The sequence below is a fragment of the Hordeum vulgare genome, chromosome 7H (genome assembly GCF_904849725.1).
Source record: "Hordeum vulgare subsp. vulgare chromosome 7H, MorexV3_pseudomolecules_assembly, whole genome shotgun sequence".
Lineage (NCBI taxonomy): Eukaryota > Viridiplantae > Streptophyta > Magnoliopsida > Poales > Poaceae > Hordeum > Hordeum vulgare.
This window is the reverse complement of record NC_058524.1, coordinates 32,246,654-32,268,929: the sequence shown is the minus strand read 5'-3', so window position 1 is coordinate 32,268,929 and position 22,276 is coordinate 32,246,654. Positions and strand designations below refer to the sequence as shown.

The following is a 22,276-nucleotide window of genomic DNA, read 5'->3' as shown; positions in this document are numbered from 1 at the left end:
TGACTTTGTTGACAATGCTCTTGATAGCTTCAACATGGTGGGTCTACTATAACAGCCTCTTACATGAAACCAAATGCCTCCTATGAGGCGCAATCAACTAACATGGACTAATTTGTGATCTATTGTTTTTTACAATCTGATAAAACTAATATGACATTTGTTGTCTCTTAATCATTGGAAAAAATAGTGCACTATGGCGTCCTGAAAATTGTCTCGCTAAATAAATCAGTGTGCAAGTCTCGCCAATAGAATGATATAGTGTGATATAGTGCGCTAATAGTATTTTCTAAAGCTGACGCTATTTCGATATAACACGCTATTTTTTTCATTAATCTTAATGCAACGGCTCTTTTGCATGGTCATGGTCTTAATGCAACGGCTCTTCTGCATGGTCATGGTCTCTGATGGACAAAAAAACATCACCTTTGCTAATTCTAAGCATCTGTTGTTTTTATGCCCCATGGAATAAGTTGTGATCCATTATTATTCTTGTAACCCAAAGAACTATTGATATGACATTTGTTTTATGGAATAAGCTGTGATCCATTACTATTCTTATGATCCAAAGAACTATTAGTATGACATTTATTTTATGGAATCTAAATGTAATGGCGTGAGCTCTTCTGAATGATCTCTGATGGAGAATAAAACGTCGTCTATATGCTAATTTTCAAAAGAAAAAAAAACTCAAATGTCATTGAAAAGTGCACGCCACTTAGCAAACAATTGAATTTGTAAAAGGATAGCAAAATTTGGTGCACTATTCACTACATGAAAATATGTCTTTGTCTGAGTGTTTTTTCAAGGGGACTCGACAAGGATGTTCTTTGCCGAATGTGTCCTAGAAACCACTCGGTTTATAACTGATGCACGGCAATGATGGCTCATTGCCGAGTACCTTTGAAATACACTCGGCATAGGCCTCGAACTTGGTAAAGTACGGGGCATGTGTTCCCTCACACTGTGTTTGATGCGGCATGACGTTATTTTCGGATTGTGGACTCACGAAACTCGTCAAAGTGGTCTGAATTTATTTTCTTAGGCTGGTTGTAATGGGTAGTATCATATACTAGTATCATGTGTATGATACTAGTGTATGATACCATATTCGTAATGCATAGTATCATATGTTAGTATCATAGGATAGTTCATATATTGTCATGCAAGACACGTAGTAGTACATCATTTAATATGATATATGATACTCAACTCTCTCTTTCTTCATTTAATTATATGTCACCTCATTAAAATTGTCTAGTTGGCATGCATGATACTACCTATGATACTATCATTATGGGCAGCCTTAGTGCAGCAAACGTTTTCGGGTGCCCGATTTCTGACACTCACACTATGTTTGATGGCTCTCTGACGGCAAACAGTGTGTTCCCTCACACTGTGTTTGATGGCTCTGTGACGACAAACACTGTATTTCCCTATCTATTTGATTTCCACTTTCTTCGTTGTTCTTGTTGCCATTCCTTTACTTTCTTCTATCCCTTTTCTACTCTTCTTCTTTTCATTGCCTTCTATTTTTCTATTTTCGTTTATTTCTTGTTTTCATTGTATTTTCGTTTATTTTATTTTATTTTATTTTATTTTTTTCTCTTCTTTGCCTTATTTTTCATTTTCTGTTTATTTTATTTCCTATTTTTACAACCCTCATATTTATACCCATGTTAGGACGCCATGAAAAAACTAAAGATTTTTAACACTTGGTTGCACGATTTCATCTATCCCTCTATCCGATAGACCCCACAACGGCTAACCCTAGCTTTTCTCTTCAGCAGTGGTGATTACATTTGACTTTTCTATTTGCTTGTGTTATAATAGGTTGTTGGAACATGACCAACAAAGATGTGAGCCGTAGACACCGGGAGCCAGGGCTAGGCAACCGACATGCATGTTACTAGCATTTTAATAATAAAAACTGCATACGAAGCTAGAAAACAAAAAGACCTACCATGGAGGAGTTAATGGCAGAAACCATCACATTATCACATTGAAGCGAAGGATTGCAGAAAATACTCTTCTACAAATTTGTCGCAGAAAACACACCAAAGTTGCCTAAATTTTTGCAAAAAGCACACATTCGTTTGTTGGAGCGTTTTAATCACGATTATGACATGTGGGCCCGCATTTGATGATGTGGCATAACTGTTAGTCCCTGGTATCTTTGCAGAGGCACCTTGCATGGTATCTTTGCAGAGGCACCCGGCATGTGGCCCAATGTGTCCTAGAAACCACTCAGTTTATAACCAACACACGTCAATGATGGCTCATTGCCGAGTATCTATGAAAATACAATCGGCATAGGCCTCGAACTTGGTAAATTACGGGGCATGTGTTCCCTCACATTGTGTGACGGCATGACGTCCTTTTTCGAGTATCGACTCACGACACTCAAACTGGTCTGAATTTATTTTCTTAGTGTACCAAACATTTGCCGAGTGCCCGATTTCTGACACTCCCTATCTATTTGATTTCCACTTTCTTTTTGATTTTTATTGCCATTCCTTTACTTTCTTCTATTTCCCTTTTCTACTCTCTTCTTTTCATTGCCTTCTATTTTTCAATTTTTGTTTATTTCTCATTTTCCTTGTATTTTTGTTTATTTCCTTTTCTTTTCTATTTTCTCTTCTTTGCCTTATTTTTCATTTCCCGTTTATTTTCTTTCCTTTTTGTCGGATGCCATGAAAAAAAAGAAAGGTTTTCAACACTTGGTTGCGCGATTTCATTTGCCCCCCTATCCGATAGGCCCCACAACAGCTAATCCTAGCTTTTCTTCAAAAATGGTGATTACATTTGACTTTCCTCTTTGCTTGTGTTACCATAGGTCATTGGAACATGACCGATAAAGATGTGAGTCCTAGACACCGGGAGCCTAGGCTAGGCAATGGACATGCATGTTACTACCATTTTAATAACCAAAAATTCATACGAAGCTAGGAAACAACATGACTTGGCATGGAGTCGTCAGATGGCTCATAGAGGGCGTGAGAAAATTTTGAGTATTCCACAAAAGTCATCATGCAGACTGGATAGGAACGGGATCATCTCCTTGGTAGGATCTAGGTTTTAAGAAGAAACGGGTCAAGTTTGTATGTGAAGTGTCAGGCCCGGCCCGCTCCTTTGTTGGCCTTGAAACAATGTGTTAGATGCCAGGTTCTGGCAGATTTAGGCATTTGTGTCCTATATTCAGTACATTAAGTGCATTTCTGGGGTTTTAATGCCGGAAATCCAAATCTGAACTGCGGCCACATGAAATCATGGAAAATGGTTGGAAAATTCATATGTTCTCTTTGTTCAGTGCCTAGAACTTCTGCAACCAAAGAAGAATTAGGCCTAGACACTGGGGTCTAGGGTAGGTCGCTGTGTGCATTGTGGCCGGTTTAGTTGTTGTATATTCTTACAAAGTCAGGAAACCATGAGATCTAACATGGTACCACCTTATGACCCATGGACGGTGTGGTGAAAATTTGATACTGTTTTGCAAGAGGTGTCATGTAGAATCCGTAGAAACGGGACCATCTCCCAAGAAGGATACACCTACGAACATTCGTGTACCCTATACACCGGCCCCACGATCAATAAACAAAAGAGCAGGAAGTAGGGTTTTATGTCCAGCGTGAGGGCCTGTCTCGATCATCTAACTAGCTACATTACCGTATCGAGCGATGTACCGGCACAGTTGGTGGCGGCAAACCCGACATACCATATTGGTTTTCGCCGATGGTTTTGGTCCAACAAAATATTTCTCATGGTACATCAAGTCTATAACCGGAATATTTTTGTGCAATGCAGTTAAAAAGTGTACTTGTTTCTAGAAATAATTGGTATCCAGTTTTCGTCAAGGGAGTTAATTAAATTAGAGGTAGCTACCACCTTCATTCGGTTGTACTAGTCCTCATCTTATTTTGAGTCAAAATTTGACCACATATTTGATTAGTAAAATGTTAATGCTTGTAAGAACAAAATTTTGTTTGGTTTTTCTAATGATATCATTTTCTATTACGTATAATTTATATCTTATTTGTTCAAATCATGATAAAAATATGACCCAAAATACGAAAAGGAGCCATAAATCAGGACCTGAAGAAAAAGCCCTCAGATATTATAAAGAACTTTAAGCTAAAAGGCATAATTGCTTTGACCAGCATCAGTTAAAAAATTATAGTTATACTTCAATACATGCCAATGAAAGGTAGGCAAGCATTACATATGTCTAAAGATTAGGAGTGTCATCGTCGGTCTATAAAGTAATGCAATATACTGTATTACTCTTCTTCATCGACACAACACATAGAATGATAATTCTTACTCGACTAACCAGAATTTTGTGAATACTTTGAGCATTTACAACCGGACATTGCAAATAAGACTCCCTAAACGTCCGCGGACGCGTCCGATCACTGATCGGACGTGTTCCCTATTTGTCCGTCCGCACAGCCACACTCTTCATTTTCTGCCTCATACGTCCGGTCACTTGCACGTGATTGGTGATGAGGAATAGAGAGAAAGAAAAGAATGAATAAATAAAAGAAGAAGATGATCTGGGGTGGGGTCACGTCCTATGTGGCGGACTAACTGGACTCGTCGCGAGCCCTCGTATCCTCCCCATTTTTGAGATGGAAATGAGGGTTCGTAGATAACCCGGACATATAGGGATGATATGAGGGATCCGGTTGGGTCATTTTTTTCTTTCTTTCTCCTGTCTGGCACTAACCGGACGCGTCTGCGGACGTATGAGGGGTCATTTCAGGCGTCCGGCGGTAGATGTTCTTAGAGCATCTTCGGCCATGACTTGCAAATTCGGACCCTCAAACGTCCGCGGATGCGCCCGGTTAATGATCGGGCGTATCCCCTATTTGTCCATTCGTGCAGTCACACTCCTCATTTTCTTTCTCATATGTCCAGTCACTTGTACATGATTGGTGGAGAGGAAGAGAGAGAAAGAAAAAAGTAAAAGAAGAAAAGAAAAAAGATGGTCCGGGATAGGGTCACGTCTATGTGGCGGACTGACCAGACGCGTCCGGACGCGTCTGCGAGCGCTCATATCGTTTTCATATTTGAGATGGATACGATGATTCTGGGATAACGCGGACATATAAGGAGGAAATGAGGCGTCCAGTTGGACATATAGCATGAGTAGTTTTTTTTTACAATAGGAGTAGTAGTAGTATAAGTAGTGCTCCCTCCGTTTTTAAATATAAGTCTTTTAAGAGATTTCACTAGTGGTCTACATACATAGCAAAATAAGTGAATCTATACTCTAAAGTATGTCCATATAGATTCGTATGTAGTCTACTAGTGAAACCTCTAAAAAGACTTATATTTAGGAACGGAGGGAGTAAATGTAAATGGATGGAGCAGTGAACCGAGGAGTCGTCTGAATTGCCAACCCGAAGCGTCGCTCGAAATCAATTCCGCCACACAAGTTTCAAAAAGGAGAGGAAAAAATCCGCTATAAATTGGCTAGGCGTCAGTTCAGCCTCCTCCTATTCGAATTCTCTCAACCCAACGACTTATTATCTCTCCGTAGTCGCACTTCAAACTAAGCAAGAACGCTCGACCACCCCCGCCGCTTCATCGGGCTAGCATCAAGGTACGTTCATTTCGATCCAACATCTTGCTAATTTTATCAGTCCCTCCTAGCTGGTGCTCGATTCAACAACTCCCTCTTATTAGTCTGAAATTTTTTCTAACAATTGCAACAAGTGGTACGGTCCTCCGTTGTTTCTACATTATGTCAAAATTTTGCCCTCCTTCAACAGATGGAGATCTTCGTCAATACCCTCGCCGGCAAGACGATTACCGTCAAGGTTGATCCATCCGACACCATCAACGTCGTCAAGACAAAGATCCAAGATCAGCTGCGTCTTGTTTTCAATGGGGAGCAGCTTGAAGACGATCGTGCTCTGGCTGATTACGACATCCAGGATCAATCCACTCTCAGGCTCGATCTGCCCATCCAAAGGAAGAGGATGCTAATCCGTGTCAACACGTTGACCAGCACCTTAGTATCTCTTGATGTTGAGAATTTGGATACCATCGATAGTGTCAAGGAGAAGATCTGTGTTGAAAAGGGCATTCCTGTGGACCAGCAGAGAATCGTCTACGCCGGAAAACAACTGGAGAATGGTCGCACCCTGGAGGACTACAATATAAGTGACGAAGCTACTCTTCATCTGGTTCTCCGTCTTCCTTGGAACTGTGATGGCTGTGGTATACTCCCCTTGTCCCACAATAAATGACTCAATTTTGTACTAACTTTACTTTAAAGTTAGTAGAGACTTGTCAGGTAATTTGGGACGGATGGAGTGGAATATGTGGACGAATATTTTTCAATATCTATGGCACAATCATTTCCACCTCTTGTTGGTTTTCTCGCTTTGTGCAAGAGGAGATTAATCATGTACTACATCGCTGTCCGCCTTTTGCCGCTGATGACGAGGTCACTCATTTGGTGGGTTTCAATCACCACGAATACTCATTCTCTCTCACTGAATGATGAAATTGTCAAATTACTTGATTTTGTAATGCCGTGGAGAATTTGACGCTTCTTGAAACCAGCTCTCTAAATTTTGTTGAGAATGTCGCGCTTATTGTTATTTATTTATTTTGAGTCACATATCGTGCTTATTGTTGTATACATGATTTTGTTGTATCACTGCCAAGGTTTCTTTATTCCATTTTTGTCCGGGAGAAGATGGAAAATTTGGTTTACTAACAATCTTGGGAATTACGGATTTTTTGCCCGAAACTATAAAATGGATTTTGAATTAGAAAAATATTGTATGAAAATATACTGACTTTAATGTATAGGAAGCACGTCCTGTTTTAGTGGTTAGCTTGCCAAGTTAGCTTTACGCCTAAGCAAAAGATTGTTTCTTGTAAGATATGCAGACGGACACTATTTGCCATTTTTTTCTCTCGTTCAAATTCAAAAGGCCACAAATAAAACAAAATTTTGTGGTGACACAGAAACTTGGTGACCGAAAATTCCAGGCAGTTACCAGAATTACGGAGTGAGAAAAAAAACTTGATCAGTGGTACTTCTCCGATCACATGTGATTTTGAAATGTGTATTTTTGTGACATCTTTATCAGTGGATGTGATACACTTTTTTTCCACTCAGTTTGTAGTGAGTGCATGTGAATTGTGGCATCAATATTTGGGAAAAAATTCATTCCGTATGTAGCACTCTACAACTTCTTTTACTATGGAGGAAAACCAAGGTGCGAAGTCGGATTTTTATCCACATGCTGAAAGACTCGCATATATGGCTGAAAACGTTATATTCTTAAGAACTTCGGATAATTGACTAAGGCAAACAAAAGGAACATTCATTGCATTCAGGGGCATAGCAGCACATGCGAATACAAGTTCAAAAGAATTTGAGACAATATACAATATTGGTGACGCAGAAACACTCTAAAATTAATTCCCCTTGACAAGGGTTCCGAAGCAACACATAATGAGAGATGCACCCGTGCGGTCACTTAACAGGCATGGTACTTTTTTTCTTTTATAAATCTTGAAATTCTTATTTGGTTTCTAGTTATAAATCAGATCTAATAGGAAAAATATGTACTGCAAAAATATGAAAATTGAAAAGATGGAGTACATATTTTAAAAAATATGTTTCAATAAATATGTTCAAACATGGGACTGCAACATAAACTTAAAATTTATCAACATTAAAAAACATTTCACATATATCAAAATATTTGTTCTTATATTCCTAAAAAAATATTAAGATATTACCATACAAAAAATTGAAATGTAAAAAGGAAACAAACTGAAAAAAAAAAGCAAAGATGGCAAATATTTGGAATAATAGAGAAAGAAAGATAAAAGAAACTTTCCCGGGCTCGGCCCAAGAGGGAAAGGTTTAAGGCCCAAAGCTAAAATAATATAACAGGGCCACACCATTGATCTACTCTGTCCTAGCCCAAAGCAATTTGATTTTTTTTAATGCACAAAGCAATTTGTGCTGGACAAAGTGGCTTTGTCGACTGAGCAATCAATTAACGGGTCGATTAATTTCAAAAGATCTTGACTGAACGGGTCGCCATAGATTCTGGACTGGAAAACCTACGAGAAAACAACAGCAGAACTATTCATTTCAAGTTTTCAACTTATAAGTTTATTAGGAAAACAAAACGCCACTCCAATGAAATTTCAAACCGTCACTGTTGTTTACAAAAATCACACGTCCATAGATACTCCCTCTGTCCAAAAATAGTTATCATAAAAATAAATATATCTAGATGTATTTTAATTTTAGATACATTTATTTTTATTTATTTATGCGATAAGTAATTTCGGACGGAGGGAGGACATAGCTAGAGTCTTCACCCACACATGACCATGATCCATGGATGCTTCTTAGAAGCACTGTCTGATCTTTCAATTAATCAAGCACGGCTCTGATATCCCGGGATTGTCCTGGAAGCTGACGATGGTGTCCTTGGTAAAAATTAGAAGGGCAGTATGCGTTTTGCCGTGGCGCTTATATTCTTGGAGTTGTACATGTTTTCTGTAATTTTTCTAATGTTTTGATATATATTCGTATTAGTTGGTTTGCTGGGTGAGGGATACAATAAAGTGCATTTTTTATTAGATATGCTACTTTTAGGGACATATTTTGCGGAATCATGCTTACAGATGGATGTATCAATTTATGGTGATAGATTAGGAAAAAAGTGGGCCAACGATGCAAATTGGGGAAGTGATTAATGGGACAATGTGTGGTATAACCAATCCGTAACAAATCAATCGTGAGTGTATCATTTTCCTCCGATAATTCAACCCTGCTCCTAGGCTCAGCTGCTCCCGCTCACAAAAAAAAAAACTAGAAAAATTAACAAAATTCCAAAACAAAAATGTGCAGTAGATAATTTGATCCATGAGGACCACTCCAAATCTCATCTTATTTGAACATCTGATCAGCTCTCAGCAAAAAAGACAAATCGGGTCAGCGAAGTTCGTGAACAGTTAACCTTTTTCACAAACTCAGATTTATCTTTTTTGCTGAGAACTGCTCAGATGTCCAAATAAAATGAAATTTTAAGCGGACCTCACGCATCAAATTATCTAACACACAGAAAATAATTGGAATTTTAAAAAAAACTACTATTTGTTTTGATTTTTTTCGTCGATGCAGGTGCAGATGAGCTCGGGAGCCAAATCGCCGCTCCCATTTTCCTCTTTTTATTATGGTGTTTGAATTGATCTTTTTGATCATGTGATAGGATGTCTTTTAATTAGTACAAAAACATGAGAAAGTTACTTACGTTGTGTGACATGTGTGTTATGCTGGTGCTAAATCTGTCATGGGTGACACTTCTGTTTTATCACCCATTTAGCGAGAGATCCCACCATGTAGTCAGGATGGACGATCCAATCAAAATTGAAGAGTTGAATGAGGGGCTTTAAAATGGGATAGCTTAACAAAGTTAGAGATTTCATTGCCACAACAAAGTATTGACAGTGTCAAAATCAAGGATTGACAAGAGAAGCTTAAACATTAGGCATCATGATGTATTAAAAAATGAATGAGAGAGCTCGTTGTGGAATTGTTGACTCGGTCAAAATTGGATGACCCAACTTCATACTGAGAGCTCAGTTGATTGTAAGGCCTTAAAAAATAGGAAGCTTAGTGTTATAGAGGATTAAAACAATTGAGTGAGAAATTATTGATCCGATTAAAATCGATGATCCAATTCCAAATTGGTGAACTCAATTGAATGAGAAGCCTCCAATTCTAGAGGGTTTAGTGATATAGTATATATTGGGACGACTGCTAGTACGCACTAATATTAGTGTATAAGTTATAATAGTTTCGATGATTATTTTCAGTAAGCATCCATGTTATCAAATCATCTAACACTAATAAACTTCCATGCATACACTTATATTAGCGACCAGGGGCTGATTTGACTTGTTTCAATAATTAATGGTAGAATTATGTATAGCACGTTACAGAGACTTATGGGACGAAATTGAGTGAGAAGTCCCGGCAAGCTCACCATTGGAATTAGAACCACCATTGTATTAGCTAATTGTTGTTTATTATTTCAAAAAGGGCCCTTGCATTTTATTCTAAATCATGTTAGTTACAATTAATATATGCAAATGATTTGGTGTATTCTTTAATATTTTTCCGGAAAAGCTTCTGATATATATTGGTTGCGTGTCACTGGCCTAATTAAAGGCATTGTTTTTGGAAAAACACGATCTTTGTACAGGGTGAAACCTACGATCTTTGATCGGAAACGACAACGTTTGTGCATTGTTTCCTTCGTGGAGGTGTTGCTTCTGGAGAACCTTCTTCGTAGTCTGAGTGCTGCCTTTGGTTGTGGTTAGAGCTACTACTACGGGTGATTCATCACCGTGGCAGGGTCGTTTTTTTCTCTATTTCTCTCTTTATTTTGTTTTTGGCTGTCTGTATCCTTGATGTTTTGAAACATCTTGTTGGTGTAGTGGCTGCGTTTGATTGGTGTCTACCTGATATTAATATATTCTCCTTTTCGAAAAAGATCGGCGCGAACACAGGGGGGAATCAAGGCAGAAAGTGGGGTGCTTGTCCCAGGACTCCTCCTTGGTGGTTCATCGGTAAGTACGATCTGGAAAAGAGAGGGCACCATGGCGAAGGTGAGGTAGTCATCATCCGTTTTTAAAGGAGAGGGCTCCAACAAGAAATATGTCGCTATGGCAGAAACCGAGCGAGAAGGGGAGGATCGATTAGGAAAACAAAAAGTTATGTCATGGGGCAGGGTTTTTCTGTTGGGTGTGCATGTTGGAGATAATATGACGAATAGTACGAACAACCATATTTCTCCCCATATATGGTCTAGATTTGCGGGAGCCTGGAAGTCCATGCGGTTGAATTTTGGAGAGCCTGCAGGACCCCCGTTTAACGACCCAACATGTCCCGATGTATGAGGAAGAAATAAGCTTCGACCTCCTTGATCATTTGTTTGATTCAAATGTGTACATTGTAGCCCATAGCAACCCATGAAAATCGTACTAGTCTAGCTATATAAGAGATGACTCGCAGGATTTGTTTTCCAAAACGGAGGCAAAAGATTTTCCTCATCCACTAAATTAGGAGAGAATAGAGTTTTAGAGTTTTACAAACGGGCACAGTGCGGCCTGGCAAATACTCGCGTACAACGAGATGTCCTAGTTTCTTTGCGTCGGTGATGACCCAAAGTTTGACTTCGCCGAGGACGCAGTTGAGGAGAATTGGCAGCGGAGCACTCTTGTGTCAAAAATTCCTGACATTACGCTCAGTCCAAATGGTCCAGAGACAAGCATGGTGAAGAAAGCCATGGCACGTCTGTTGGGGTTCCGTAGATCGGTCCTCTCATCCCTCCAACGCATGAGTGACTGCTCAAGATGCCAACTTGAGGTGTCGGTGTGAAATAGCCTGAACTTCGCAATGATCAGACGCCAAAGATGATTGGAGAAGCAACAGTTGACGAGAAGGTGAACGTCCGATTCCGGTTCCCTCCGACAGAGAGGGCAAAGGTCAGAGTTAGCCCAACCACGATACTCTAGGCGGTCTGCAGTCCAGTTCCTATCTTGCAATACCAGCCAGGCGAAGAATTTAACTTTTGAAGGGGCACAACCTTTCCAAATCATGAAGTTCATGATTATTATCATGGGCAGCGCTAGCTCTGCCTCGGGCACACAGTCAAACTACTACTCTCAACCACGTATATTCTACAGTTTAGTATATGTTTTTTGGGAGAAATTCTGAAGTTCAATGTTATTTGTGTGGAACTCTCTTGGTTTCGAAATATTTATTGTGGTTTTAGTTCAACGGAGGGAGTAGTTATTTGTAGTATGCTCCCGTAATTTTCTAGACAGGTTTAGGCAGCTCACATCGTTCCTGATGTCATCACTAGGAATACTCTCGCGATTCACTCCATTACGTATCTACGACTCCGACGGATGTTCTCATGTTCGTTAGCTCATGAGATCATGAATTGGACAGCTTCTTTTTTAACATAGAATCGGACAGTTTTTCTTTTATGTCGAAACGGACAGCTTCATGGTTAGTTGGTGTGTCCATCTCGTAATTCAGGTTAGCGCGTATGTGGATGAGGTGGGAGAACATATCATATCACATGTGGTTAGAGGTAGGAATATGATTGCTGATGCCCTTGTCCATTTTGGACATCAAAAACAATGCACTGCGGTGTGGCTGCATAGTACTCCAGAGGAACTCGACACCATATGTAAGAAAGACTCTTTTGATTGATCAATGAAATATTTTCATTCGCAAAAAAAAAAAGGTTAGCGCGTATCTCATATTTGCATAGTTGATTGGCCATATATTCTAGACCAGAAAACTTGTGCAGAACCATCTCGGACAGATTTCAAGTTTTTAACCCATTCATTTAATTTGGAGAACTAAACGCCCTGCAGCCAATAACAATTCGAATTGTTACAGTCCGTTTGCGCCCCAATTTATTTACTTTGTGAGGTTACACGAAAATCACGCGTCCATATATAGATCCATATATAGCTATAGAGACTTCGATCACCCCACACATGACCATGCATGATCCATGGATGCTTCTTGGAAGCACTGTGTGATGTTTGAATGAATCAAGCACGGCTGTGGTGTGCCGGGACTGGGAGGACGCCCTTGTGCTGCAAGCTGACGACGGTGTCGTAGAGGCACTCTGCCACCGGCGTGAAGACGAGGCCCAGGTCACGGAGCCGCTGGTTCGATATCTTGTACGGCCGCTTCCTCGGATTCACCTCGTCGGAGCACCTGCACGCGCGCGGTAAAAAAAATATTATAAGCATGCATGTGACCAAATCATCCAACACCCAAGTTCCAGGGACGTCACACTTAATTAGTAGGTGATGATTTGATATATATGTCTACTAATCAACAGCAGGCACAGGTACGTATTATTTCTCAATGAAACAAAGCTGGCGCACGTAATCTAGCTACTCCTGTAATGTAGTGACCTGGTGGGGGTAGGGTACTCGGGGAAGAACTTGCGGAGGATGGTGACGACGTCCTCCCGGTGGAGCACGGCGCCGTCGGCGACGCAGAGGTAGCGGCCGGCGGCGGCGGGGGCCTCGAAGACGCGGACGTGCGCCGCGGCGGTGTCGCGGACGTCCACGTACCCCTGCACGGCGTTGGCGTACGTCTTGGCGGAGCCGTTGAGGTACTTGAGCACGTGGTGCAGGCTGGCGTTCACCGCCGGCTGCAGCGCCGGGCCCTGCACCAGCACCGGGTTCACCACCACCAGGTCCACCCCGCTCGCCGCCGCCGCCTCCCACGCCGCCCGCTCCGCCGCCGCCTTCCCATAGCAGTACCAGTTCTAGACCGGCGCGCACCAAGTTAGCTAGGATCACAACGAGCCGCGCCGCCGACGTCCATGCATGCAGAACGTGACTGTACGTATGAACTGCAGCCAGGCACGTACCTTGGTCTTCTTGCAGAACTCGAGGTCGCTCCAGCAGGACTCGTCGACGACGGCGTCGGCGCCGCGGTTGGGGTCCATGGCGATAGCGCCGATGGACGACGTCAGCACGACGCGGCGGACCGTGCCGGACTCCGCCGCCGCGTCGATGATGTTAAGCGTGCCCCTCACCGCCGGCTCCACCATCTCCTCCTGCACGCATGCCCCGTCAAGACCCATCGATCGATCACTGCCATGCATGCATGGTTGCATGCCAATTGCCAAGCCCTAAATGAAAAGGTCAAACGTAGTACCGGATCGTCGGTGACCGGCGACGCGGTGTGGAAGACGCCGTGGCAGCCGGCGATGGCTTGGCGCAGCGCGTCGCCGTCGAGCAGGTCGGCCTTGCACAGCACCAGCCTCTCCGCCGCGCCGGCGAGAGCCCTCAGGTGCGCGTTCTTCGCGTCATCTGCATGCTCACACAAGACAACGATTACCACGATGCATATATACATGCATCCTGCTAATAAGCACGTCGCCGGCGGTCGTCGCCGTAGGTGCATGCACGTCATTTTTCGTACGCACCGGGGTTCCTGACGGTGCCTCGCACGGCGTACCCCTTGTCGAGGAGGAGCTTGACGAGCCACGACCCGATGTAGCCGCCGGCGCCGGTCACGCACACCGTCTGCCCGTGGCCCGTCGACTCGCCGCCGACCGTCATGCTGGTTTATTAGGTGAATGTATGTATGTATGTGTTGGTGAGCGCCTGCAGTGGGAAGCACTACGTACTCTATGCGTGTGTGTATTTGGTACAGACGGTACGTATTATTTATAGAGTGGGTTTGCGGTTGGTGGCATGTCTTCCAATACACAAGAATCCGACGATTCGGCAACCATAGGATCTCAGTCTGACTGTCTCTCATTGGATTTAAGAATATGTTTTTTTTCTCTCCTTTACGAAGAAGTTTGCATCGTGTGTTGACTGGTCTAGAATTTTTTTTTATTCTGTTGATAAGACATGGTCCAAAAACTGGGTTTTTTCACTGTTCTGATCCAGAAGACGTAAATAATTCACAGAACGAATTCGTTTCCAAAAGATTTCACAATCTGACCATTTTAGAAACACCAGAAACCGTGACGTTGCTACGGCACTTAGAAACGTCAGTCTAATGTGGCGTTTCTGATCCATATTCAAACGCCAGTTTACGTCTTGTGGGTCAGATCATGAATTTTTTACGAAACGAGTTCATTCTGTGAATTATTTACGTCTTGTGTGCATTGATAGGTACGGTACGTTTTAAAACCAAATTAGTTCCGATGTGTTTCACGTACATTTGCACGGGATGCATTTGGATTGTTAGCAAAAAAAAGGCAAATAAAGTGCATGCTTTTTCAGAAAGATGATTATGAGAACCCCGTTTGATCAAACCATTTAGGAACGTTTTGTACCCGCTAGGTTATCATGTTAATAAGAAGAAGACGAGTCGCGTGAATGTATGTGCATATTTATAAGCGTCTACGCGCCTCTATACTGATTCAACAAAAAAAAAAAGATGAGTTCAAAGATCCAAAACTCCTCTATGGAATCTACCCGCGCCCACGGTCAACCCATATGGCAAAGTGGGGCCAGGACTATTCGGACACGTAGGGTCGGGGAGGGAACCACGCACGTGTAAATCCATGTTCTTTATAATTTCTATATCTTTTCTTATATGGAGCCCACACGGGCGTTTTTTACCCTTTTGTTTTCCCATGTGAAGCTCCCGCTATTCTGAAAAAAATGTAATGTTTAAAATTTTGAAACTTTGAAAATTCTGAAAGACCAAAATTAGTAAGTTCTAAGTTTTTGGAAACTTTATGATAGTTTGAAAAAAAAAATGAAAATTGAAATCACGAATGTTCAAAATTCTGAAGACGTGGTCAAGATATTTTTTCGAAAGATCCTAAGAAAGTTTCTAAAAGTTACCCAGAATGGAAATAACAAAAAATACAAGGGCCAACAATATTAAACTTGGGAAAAAGGATGGTCGAAACGGATTGTGTGAGGCTGGCCCGTAAGATAGCCGCGCCCTCTAAAATCACATAGTACTCGATGGTAACAAGGGAACATGAAAGATATACTCTACTTTATTTCTAGTTGTAAGTTCAGTGTTTTATCCGGCCATGCTTTGGAGGCCTCATAAATTATGAATGTTAAAGCTTCATATTCGCAGTTACGTGTTGCTTTCCACTAATTAGAGGACCCTTTTGAGCCCCAACGTTAAACTAGAGAATTTATGTGTGTTGTAAATCGCAGTCGTTCAATGTGAGGGTTACAGAGTGTTAAAATTAGTAGTGGGCCTTAGGCCCATAAGAGAATTTAAGAAAATCTAAGGACGAAGAGAAGATGCCCTCGCGCACTCCTCCTCCGCAGCCCGCCACGCCGCGCCGCGGAAATGAGCCGAGCCGAGCTCATCCCTACGCGTTTATTTTTGTCGGTCACGAACGGAGAATACGTAACGGACACGACACGATCCGAGACGTCGGATCGTGGGCTGTTACCGACTCGGACGTGGGTTCGGCCCACGTCTCTCCGTCCAGCCGCCTATATAAGAAGGTAACGCCTACCCTAGCCGTCACGAGAATCAGATCACATTTGCCTCACGCGTTCGTTACTTTTGCTGCCGCTGCCGCCGGCGAATCCGTCCCGTTTACCGTGTACACGGTCGACGGGAGAGCAGGCCTCCGAAACCCCGCCTCTTCGGTTCCTGTACGGGAGAGGGGCGATTAGATTTTTGGGGAGCGATCACGCGACTGCTCGCCTCCGTCCGTCTGCTTCGTCTACGTCCGCGTCGTCCTCGTCATCGCCATGTCTTCACCATCCGAGCCCAATCGTCTCGCCCTTGAAACTGAGAAGAAGAGGGCAGAGGATGCTGCTGCTACAGCCGCGTCCACCGTCAACGCTGCTGCTACGGCCAACAGGCCTATTGGAGGGTATAACTCGTTTATCCCACTCATGTTCGTTTTTATCCTAGCGGTACTACTTGCATGCATAGATGTATCAACTATATGCGTAGTATGTGCTAGGTTAGTTCATGATCAGTATATCATTACTCTAGTCAATGTCATGCTAATTATTATCTCGTGGATTAATATGGTCGGAAAATTGTCTATTTACTCAACACAGAGTCCCTACCCCCATTTCTTCTACATCCTTGCAGCCTTCCACAACCCTGTCTGTATTTGATACAGATGGTCTGTATTATTTATAGAGTGCGTTTGCGGTTGTTGGCCTGTCTTCGAATACATAAGAATCCGACGATTCGGCAACCATAGGATCACTGTCCGACTGTCTCTCATGACCATACATACATCCATGCGCTTGGATTTAAGCATATGGTTTTTTTCTTCTCTCCTTTACGAAGAAGTTTGCATTTTGTGTTGACTGGTCAGGAATCTTTTTTTATTCTGTTGATAAGACATGGTCCGGAATCTTGTGTCCACTGATAGGTACGGTACGTTTCAAAACCAAGTTAGTCTCGCTGCATTTCGGGTGCATTTGCAGAGGATGCATTTTTTTTAAACGAGTTGAAGCTCTGCCTTTGCATTAAGAAAAAAATGCCAGTTGATAAGAAAACTGTTTAAAAAGCCGATACAACGAAACGCACACCAGCCCTGGGGCTACGTACTGAACGAGCCAATTTACTTGTCGCCCAAACAACCAGAGTTGCACCCCACTACATGACCCGGAGCCGCCACTCCGGCTTACAAACCTTTGCAACTCACACATGTTAGCTCCGAGGCCACAGTCCACACGAGTCGACGACTCTGTCACTCACACAATCAGATCCGACACTTCACAATATAGAGGTGCTCTCCGGAGCCACCGCTCCGACTTCTCCGATGCAATTGGATTGTTAGCAAAGGCAAACAAAGTGCATGCGTTTTTGGGAAGATTATTACGAGAACCATGTTTGATTGAACCATTTAGGAACATTTTATACCTGCTAGGTTATCATGTTAATAAGAAGATATATTCTACTTTCTCCGTCCTAAAATAAGTGACTCAAAAATGACTCAATTTTGTACTATCTTTAATATAAAGTTGAATCACTTTTAAGTCACTTATTTTGAGACAGAGGGATACTTTATTTCCAGTTGTAAGTTCAATGTTTTATCCTGCCGTGCTTTCGAGGCCTCATAAATTATGAATGTTAAATCTTCATTTTTTCACGTGTTGCCTCTCCACTAATTAGAGGCACCTTTTGAGCCCCCGCGTTAATACTAGAGAATTTGCGTGCGTTGTAAATCGCAATCGTTCAATGTTTGTTCTGCTAGATTTACTCAATGAGCGAGGGCTAAAGAGTCCCTACCCTCAATTGTGAATTCCTCCTTGCCGCAAGTCCCTATGTCACCTACAACAACGAGGCTCAAACCTTTGCATTATCGGTACACGTATGGAATCAATCTCAATTCATGAATTGAGCATTGTGGACATCATGCGGAGAAAAGCATACACATGTGCAAGCACTCGGCACATCCCTAACCCTAAGAGACATAATGGCATTGTGGACAGGGACGGAGCCAGGATGAACGTATGGAGGGGGCAAAGCTTTCATGTTTTAGGAAATTTTGGCTGAAGTAACTATTAGCATTGAAGAAGAATCAATTCATTGAGGCGGGTCTAGCCCCCCCCCCCCTCGTCCCCCCTTAGATCCGTCCCTGATTGTGGGCATACAGGCAGGCCAGCAGAGCATAAGATGCGGCACGACGGTTATGGGCAGTCGGCTGATCTTCCCGCAACACCGAGCTTTGTGGGTATGATGGCTTCAAAAGGGAGATAAGCCGATCGAAAAAGATAATTTCTTGAGCTGAAGCAGCGTTGTTCCTAGAACAATGCTTGTACCATACTATGAGAGATGGGTTTGCATATATGTATACACAAATGGTATTGCATATATGCATGCATATTATACCAATGAAGTCCACAAATCACACTTACATGTATACAAGTGCATTAGAAACATGTTAATTTGAGACGGTAGATCATGTTGTTTAGATTGTACAATAAAAGTCATGCAATTAATAAAAAGATATAAAACACACGGGGTATATGTGGGACCATGGAATAATCGTGTACGACAACAAAGTTAATAGTAGAATAATGATATAAAAGAACATGTTTTATATATTTGTTATATATAATTTGAACGTAAGATTATATGAAATATAGTCTTTTACAGTACATCAAATAATTTTGGAGCATTTATATATGTGATCAAGCGGCCATATACTGCACCTTAAAACCTGTAATATGATGTACGTAAAAGAGCTCTTTCAAGAAACCTATGAGGTCACGTAGTTTCTCTACTTTCACACAGTATGGTCATCGTTGTGGAGGTCTTCATGATATGCTGCCCCGTTAGCTAATTAATCATTGGATTGGTTCTGGTCTTAAACACTTCTTTCCCTACCTCTTTTAATCTCTTGGGTGATTAAATTAAGGAATTGCATATGTAACGTTTGGAGGCAGTTGGGATGGCATGATTTTGGTGATGGTTCAGTGTTGTTTTCTGCGACTCGGTGCACAGATTCAGACTTCAGAGCATGGTCTGATATGCTTGGCATGTTGTTTTATGAGCAATGCTCAAGCTGTGTTGATGGTATGTTGCCTTTCCTGTACGAACAGAACTGATAGTTGCAGCTTCAGTTAATTACTGACAAGTTGAACCTAAGGAATTATATAGCTTTATTTGCTGTTGGGCTTGACTAATTCCATTGTTCACTCTACCGTACGTGTCGAGAACCTTAAAAAACAGACACACAATACTCCCTCCTTTCCGGTTTATAGGGCTCATCTTAAAATTTTCAGATTTCCACTATATTAGGCTCATTTTGAGTCTAAGTGAGTTAAAATGCTTTGAGTCTCACACCATATTTAATTCATAGAGTTTAGAAAAAGGAGATGAGTGGCTATGCATGCATCGTTTTCTACATTCATCATGCAAGTCCAATGAAAGAAAGGATGCTACATTTATTGCCTTGGAAATTGAATATGTGAGAAATATTTCATTGGCTAGTTTAAACTAGTGTCATCCACTTACAATTCACCTTGGTTGATGAGATTTCAGATTTGAGCCCTATAAACCGGAAAGGAGGGAGTAGTGTGCATGCATGCTGGTCAATGGTTAGGTGTTCAAACTTTTAGGTTCATCAATATGCTAGCAGATTTCGACAGGTTTCCGTTGATAGTTTGGTCCAGTGACCAGTAAGTTTCAAGTAGAGAACTGGCCTGTCTTTGTCTATAATTTCAAGTTAGTCTCAAAATATAGGTTGCAGAGTATGTTAGAAGCTTTCGATAGAGTACTCAATTGCGCTATTTTACAGGACTGTTTGAGAGGAGCAGTCAATTTAGTTTTGGTGGCCTGCATTTGTTGTATCTTAGTCCCGTTGATTTTCTGATCATTTTGGTACAATTAGTCAAGAAGGGTACGTTTTGCATTTTATGTATAACCCTTGCGGTTATGAAACTACTTCTAGTTCCTATTATTGTCCGATAAAATGGATTCTAGGTCTAGTTTCTAGATTGCAGATCCCGTGTTGAAAGCTTTAGGTCGATCTTTTATTTCTCTGCCCCACTACTGTAACCATAGAGTTGGAAATTATTATTTTTTTGAGGGAGCGACCATAGTGTTGATTTTTTCTTTTTCCCCACATTTTCTGGTGAAAAACATTGAGTCGAAACTCAAACTCACTAGATCAAGTTTGGTTCACGAGAGGTTCTAAAAAAAGTTTGGCATACCAGAGCCAAATTACGTTATAACTTTAGGAATTCTATTTTACTTGAGACAGAACACAGTTAAACTATTTTATTTCTTATGCGAAAGAGAATATATGAATTCTGAAAACATATATATTCCTCCTTTTATTACGTCCAATAGTTATTTGTATATAGTAGTACCTCATAGTAGTATTAGAGTAGAGTGATACACGCACACGCCTTCATTATCTAACCCCCTTGAAGATTTCTTAGGATCACAGTAGAGCTGTGATGAGGAAGCTTTCGGGGGGAAACGTGTCCATTCTTCCCACAGAAATTACTGAATCATGCTCACGTTAGACTGACGAACGCGCGGCCTCTGCAGATGCTGGCGAGACATCTATCTACCAACCCCCTCGAGAGAACCTTTGCTTACATGACAGAAATTAGTGAGACTCGTGCTCACATGACATAACCTTGCATGTGTCCTTGTTCCTTGTTTTCTGGCTTGCATCACATAAATTAGTGAGTCATGCTTACATTACATGACAGAACCTTGTTGCTTGTTTTCTTGCTGAAGATGCTGGCGAGGTATCTACCAACCCCCTGAGAGATACCCCGTGGCGTCGACGTCGATCGGGCGGATGCTAGGAAGACGCCACTGCAAATCCACTCTATGAAAGATGGAGGAAGGAGAGGATGTTCTGTTGGTTCGTCGTTGTCGGACGCTGGAGTTGTTGTGAACTTGTGGATAGCTGACAGGCTGACATGGCCCGGGACATGAAATATACGATATATTTCCTTTTCAAGGAACAGAAGGAAAACCATTTACCAACAAGTTGGAGTTCTTCTTTGTGGTAGGTGTGTTGTGGTTGGTACAGTAGCTGCACAAAGAAGGAATTAATTGGATATGTGTGTGGGGGATATTCAAATGCATCTGAGATTGACATGCTTGTTTTTCATTTTGGTTTTAGAAGAAGCACATCTTTGATCTATAGCTTTATGCAACAACAAAAGTAAAAAATCCCAGTTTGCAATGTTCGTCTACCGAACCATGAACACAACAACGCAGACCATGTATACCACTTACTCCAAGCTGTATATAGTGCTCGCACATTAGCGTGCAACTGGTGAGCCGGCCTATACGCCAATATTTTGTAAACGGTGTATTCAATGGGTTTTCTTCTGAGTTTTTTCGATCCGGTTTCATCATCTCATGTGGTTTTCATTTTATTTTCATCAACATTAGGTTTGTTTTTCAAGTGTTTTTTTCTTTTCTTTTTCTGTACTTTTACTTTTATTTCTTTTTAAAAAATATATATAATACAAAAAATGTACTAAAGTTTTAATAACGCGTGAGGAATTTTAAAGTTACATTAAAATTTTAAAAACGATATTAAGACATTTTAAAATTACATGGCTATAAATAATAATATATATGCCCTTATTTTAGTTACATGAAAGTTTTAAAACGTGTCAAAACCTTTTAAATTACATCAACAATAAATAAATGTGTTAACAGTTGTTAAAACTACATGGATTCTTTTTTAAAGTTTGAACATTATTTAAAATGTCATGCATATTTTCTAACACGTGTGAGCACTTTTCAAAATGACATCGATATCTTTAATTTGTAAACTCGTTTTAAAATTTCGTGAACATTTTGAAAAGTAAAAAAATACATGAACACCTTGTAAAGTTACACGAAAATTATATAATAAATACAAAAACACTTATGTTTTATCGAATATTTTAAAAATGCAAGAACACTAATTAAATTACAAGAATAATTAATAAACGTGTGAACACTTGTTAAAATTACATGAATATTTTCAAAAATTGGTGAAAAATATTTAAAATTACATAAATATTTTCTAATATGTGTGAACACCTATTAAAATTACATGAATTTATTTTGAGTAGTAAACAAATTTAAAAAAATCATGAAAAATTACTAGTTGTTGGCTGAGTGCAGGGAGCAGCCGTAGGGGTGATGAGCGAACAGATATCTAAAGTACGAAAAATGTACTAACATTTTTAATAACGTGAGAGGACTTTTAAAGTTACGTTAGCATTTTAAAAATCTTTTAAAAATACATGTATA

The 22,276-nt window shown here is 41.0% G+C and overlaps 2 protein-coding genes across 2 annotated transcripts in view; one reads left to right on the top strand and one right to left on the bottom strand.

Moving 5' to 3' along the window:
- The window catches only part of LOC123407419 (polyubiquitin-like), a 70,200-nt gene that overhangs the window by 43,126 nt on the left and 4,798 nt on the right, over positions 1 to 22,276 (top strand). The window contains exons 3-4 of the mRNA XM_045100552.1: positions 5,772 to 6,195; positions 15,064 to 15,077. Coding sequence (XP_044956487.1) covers positions 5,772 to 6,195; positions 15,064 to 15,077 — 438 coding nt within the window. The remainder of the gene's footprint in view (positions 1 to 5,771; positions 6,196 to 15,063; positions 15,078 to 22,276) is intronic.
- LOC123407421 (cinnamoyl-CoA reductase 1-like) lies at positions 12,388 to 14,248 on the bottom strand. The gene is made up of 5 exons (XM_045100554.1): positions 14,019 to 14,248; positions 13,748 to 13,902; positions 13,458 to 13,646; positions 12,994 to 13,352; positions 12,388 to 12,790 (listed from the first exon to the last, which is right to left on the bottom strand). The coding sequence occupies exons 1-5, from the start codon at positions 14,152 to 14,154 to the stop codon at positions 12,622 to 12,624; spliced, it is 1,008 nt and encodes a 335-aa protein (XP_044956489.1). The 5' UTR covers positions 14,155 to 14,248; the 3' UTR covers positions 12,388 to 12,621.

Excerpts from the sequence above, each read along its gene's own strand:
- LOC123407421 (XM_045100554.1), bottom strand. The coding sequence starts at position 14,154 with ATGACGGTCGGCGGCGAGTCGACGGGCCACGGGCAGACGGTGTGCGTG. Across the intron at positions 13,647-13,747 it reads CGCCGGTCACCGACGATCCG|GAGGAGATGGTGGAGCCGGC; the intron begins GTACTACGTTTG and ends GCATGCGTGCAG. Across the intron at positions 12,791-12,993 it reads GAGTACCCTACCCCCACCAG|GTGCTCCGACGAGGTGAATC; the intron begins GTCACTACATTA and ends GCGCGCGTGCAG.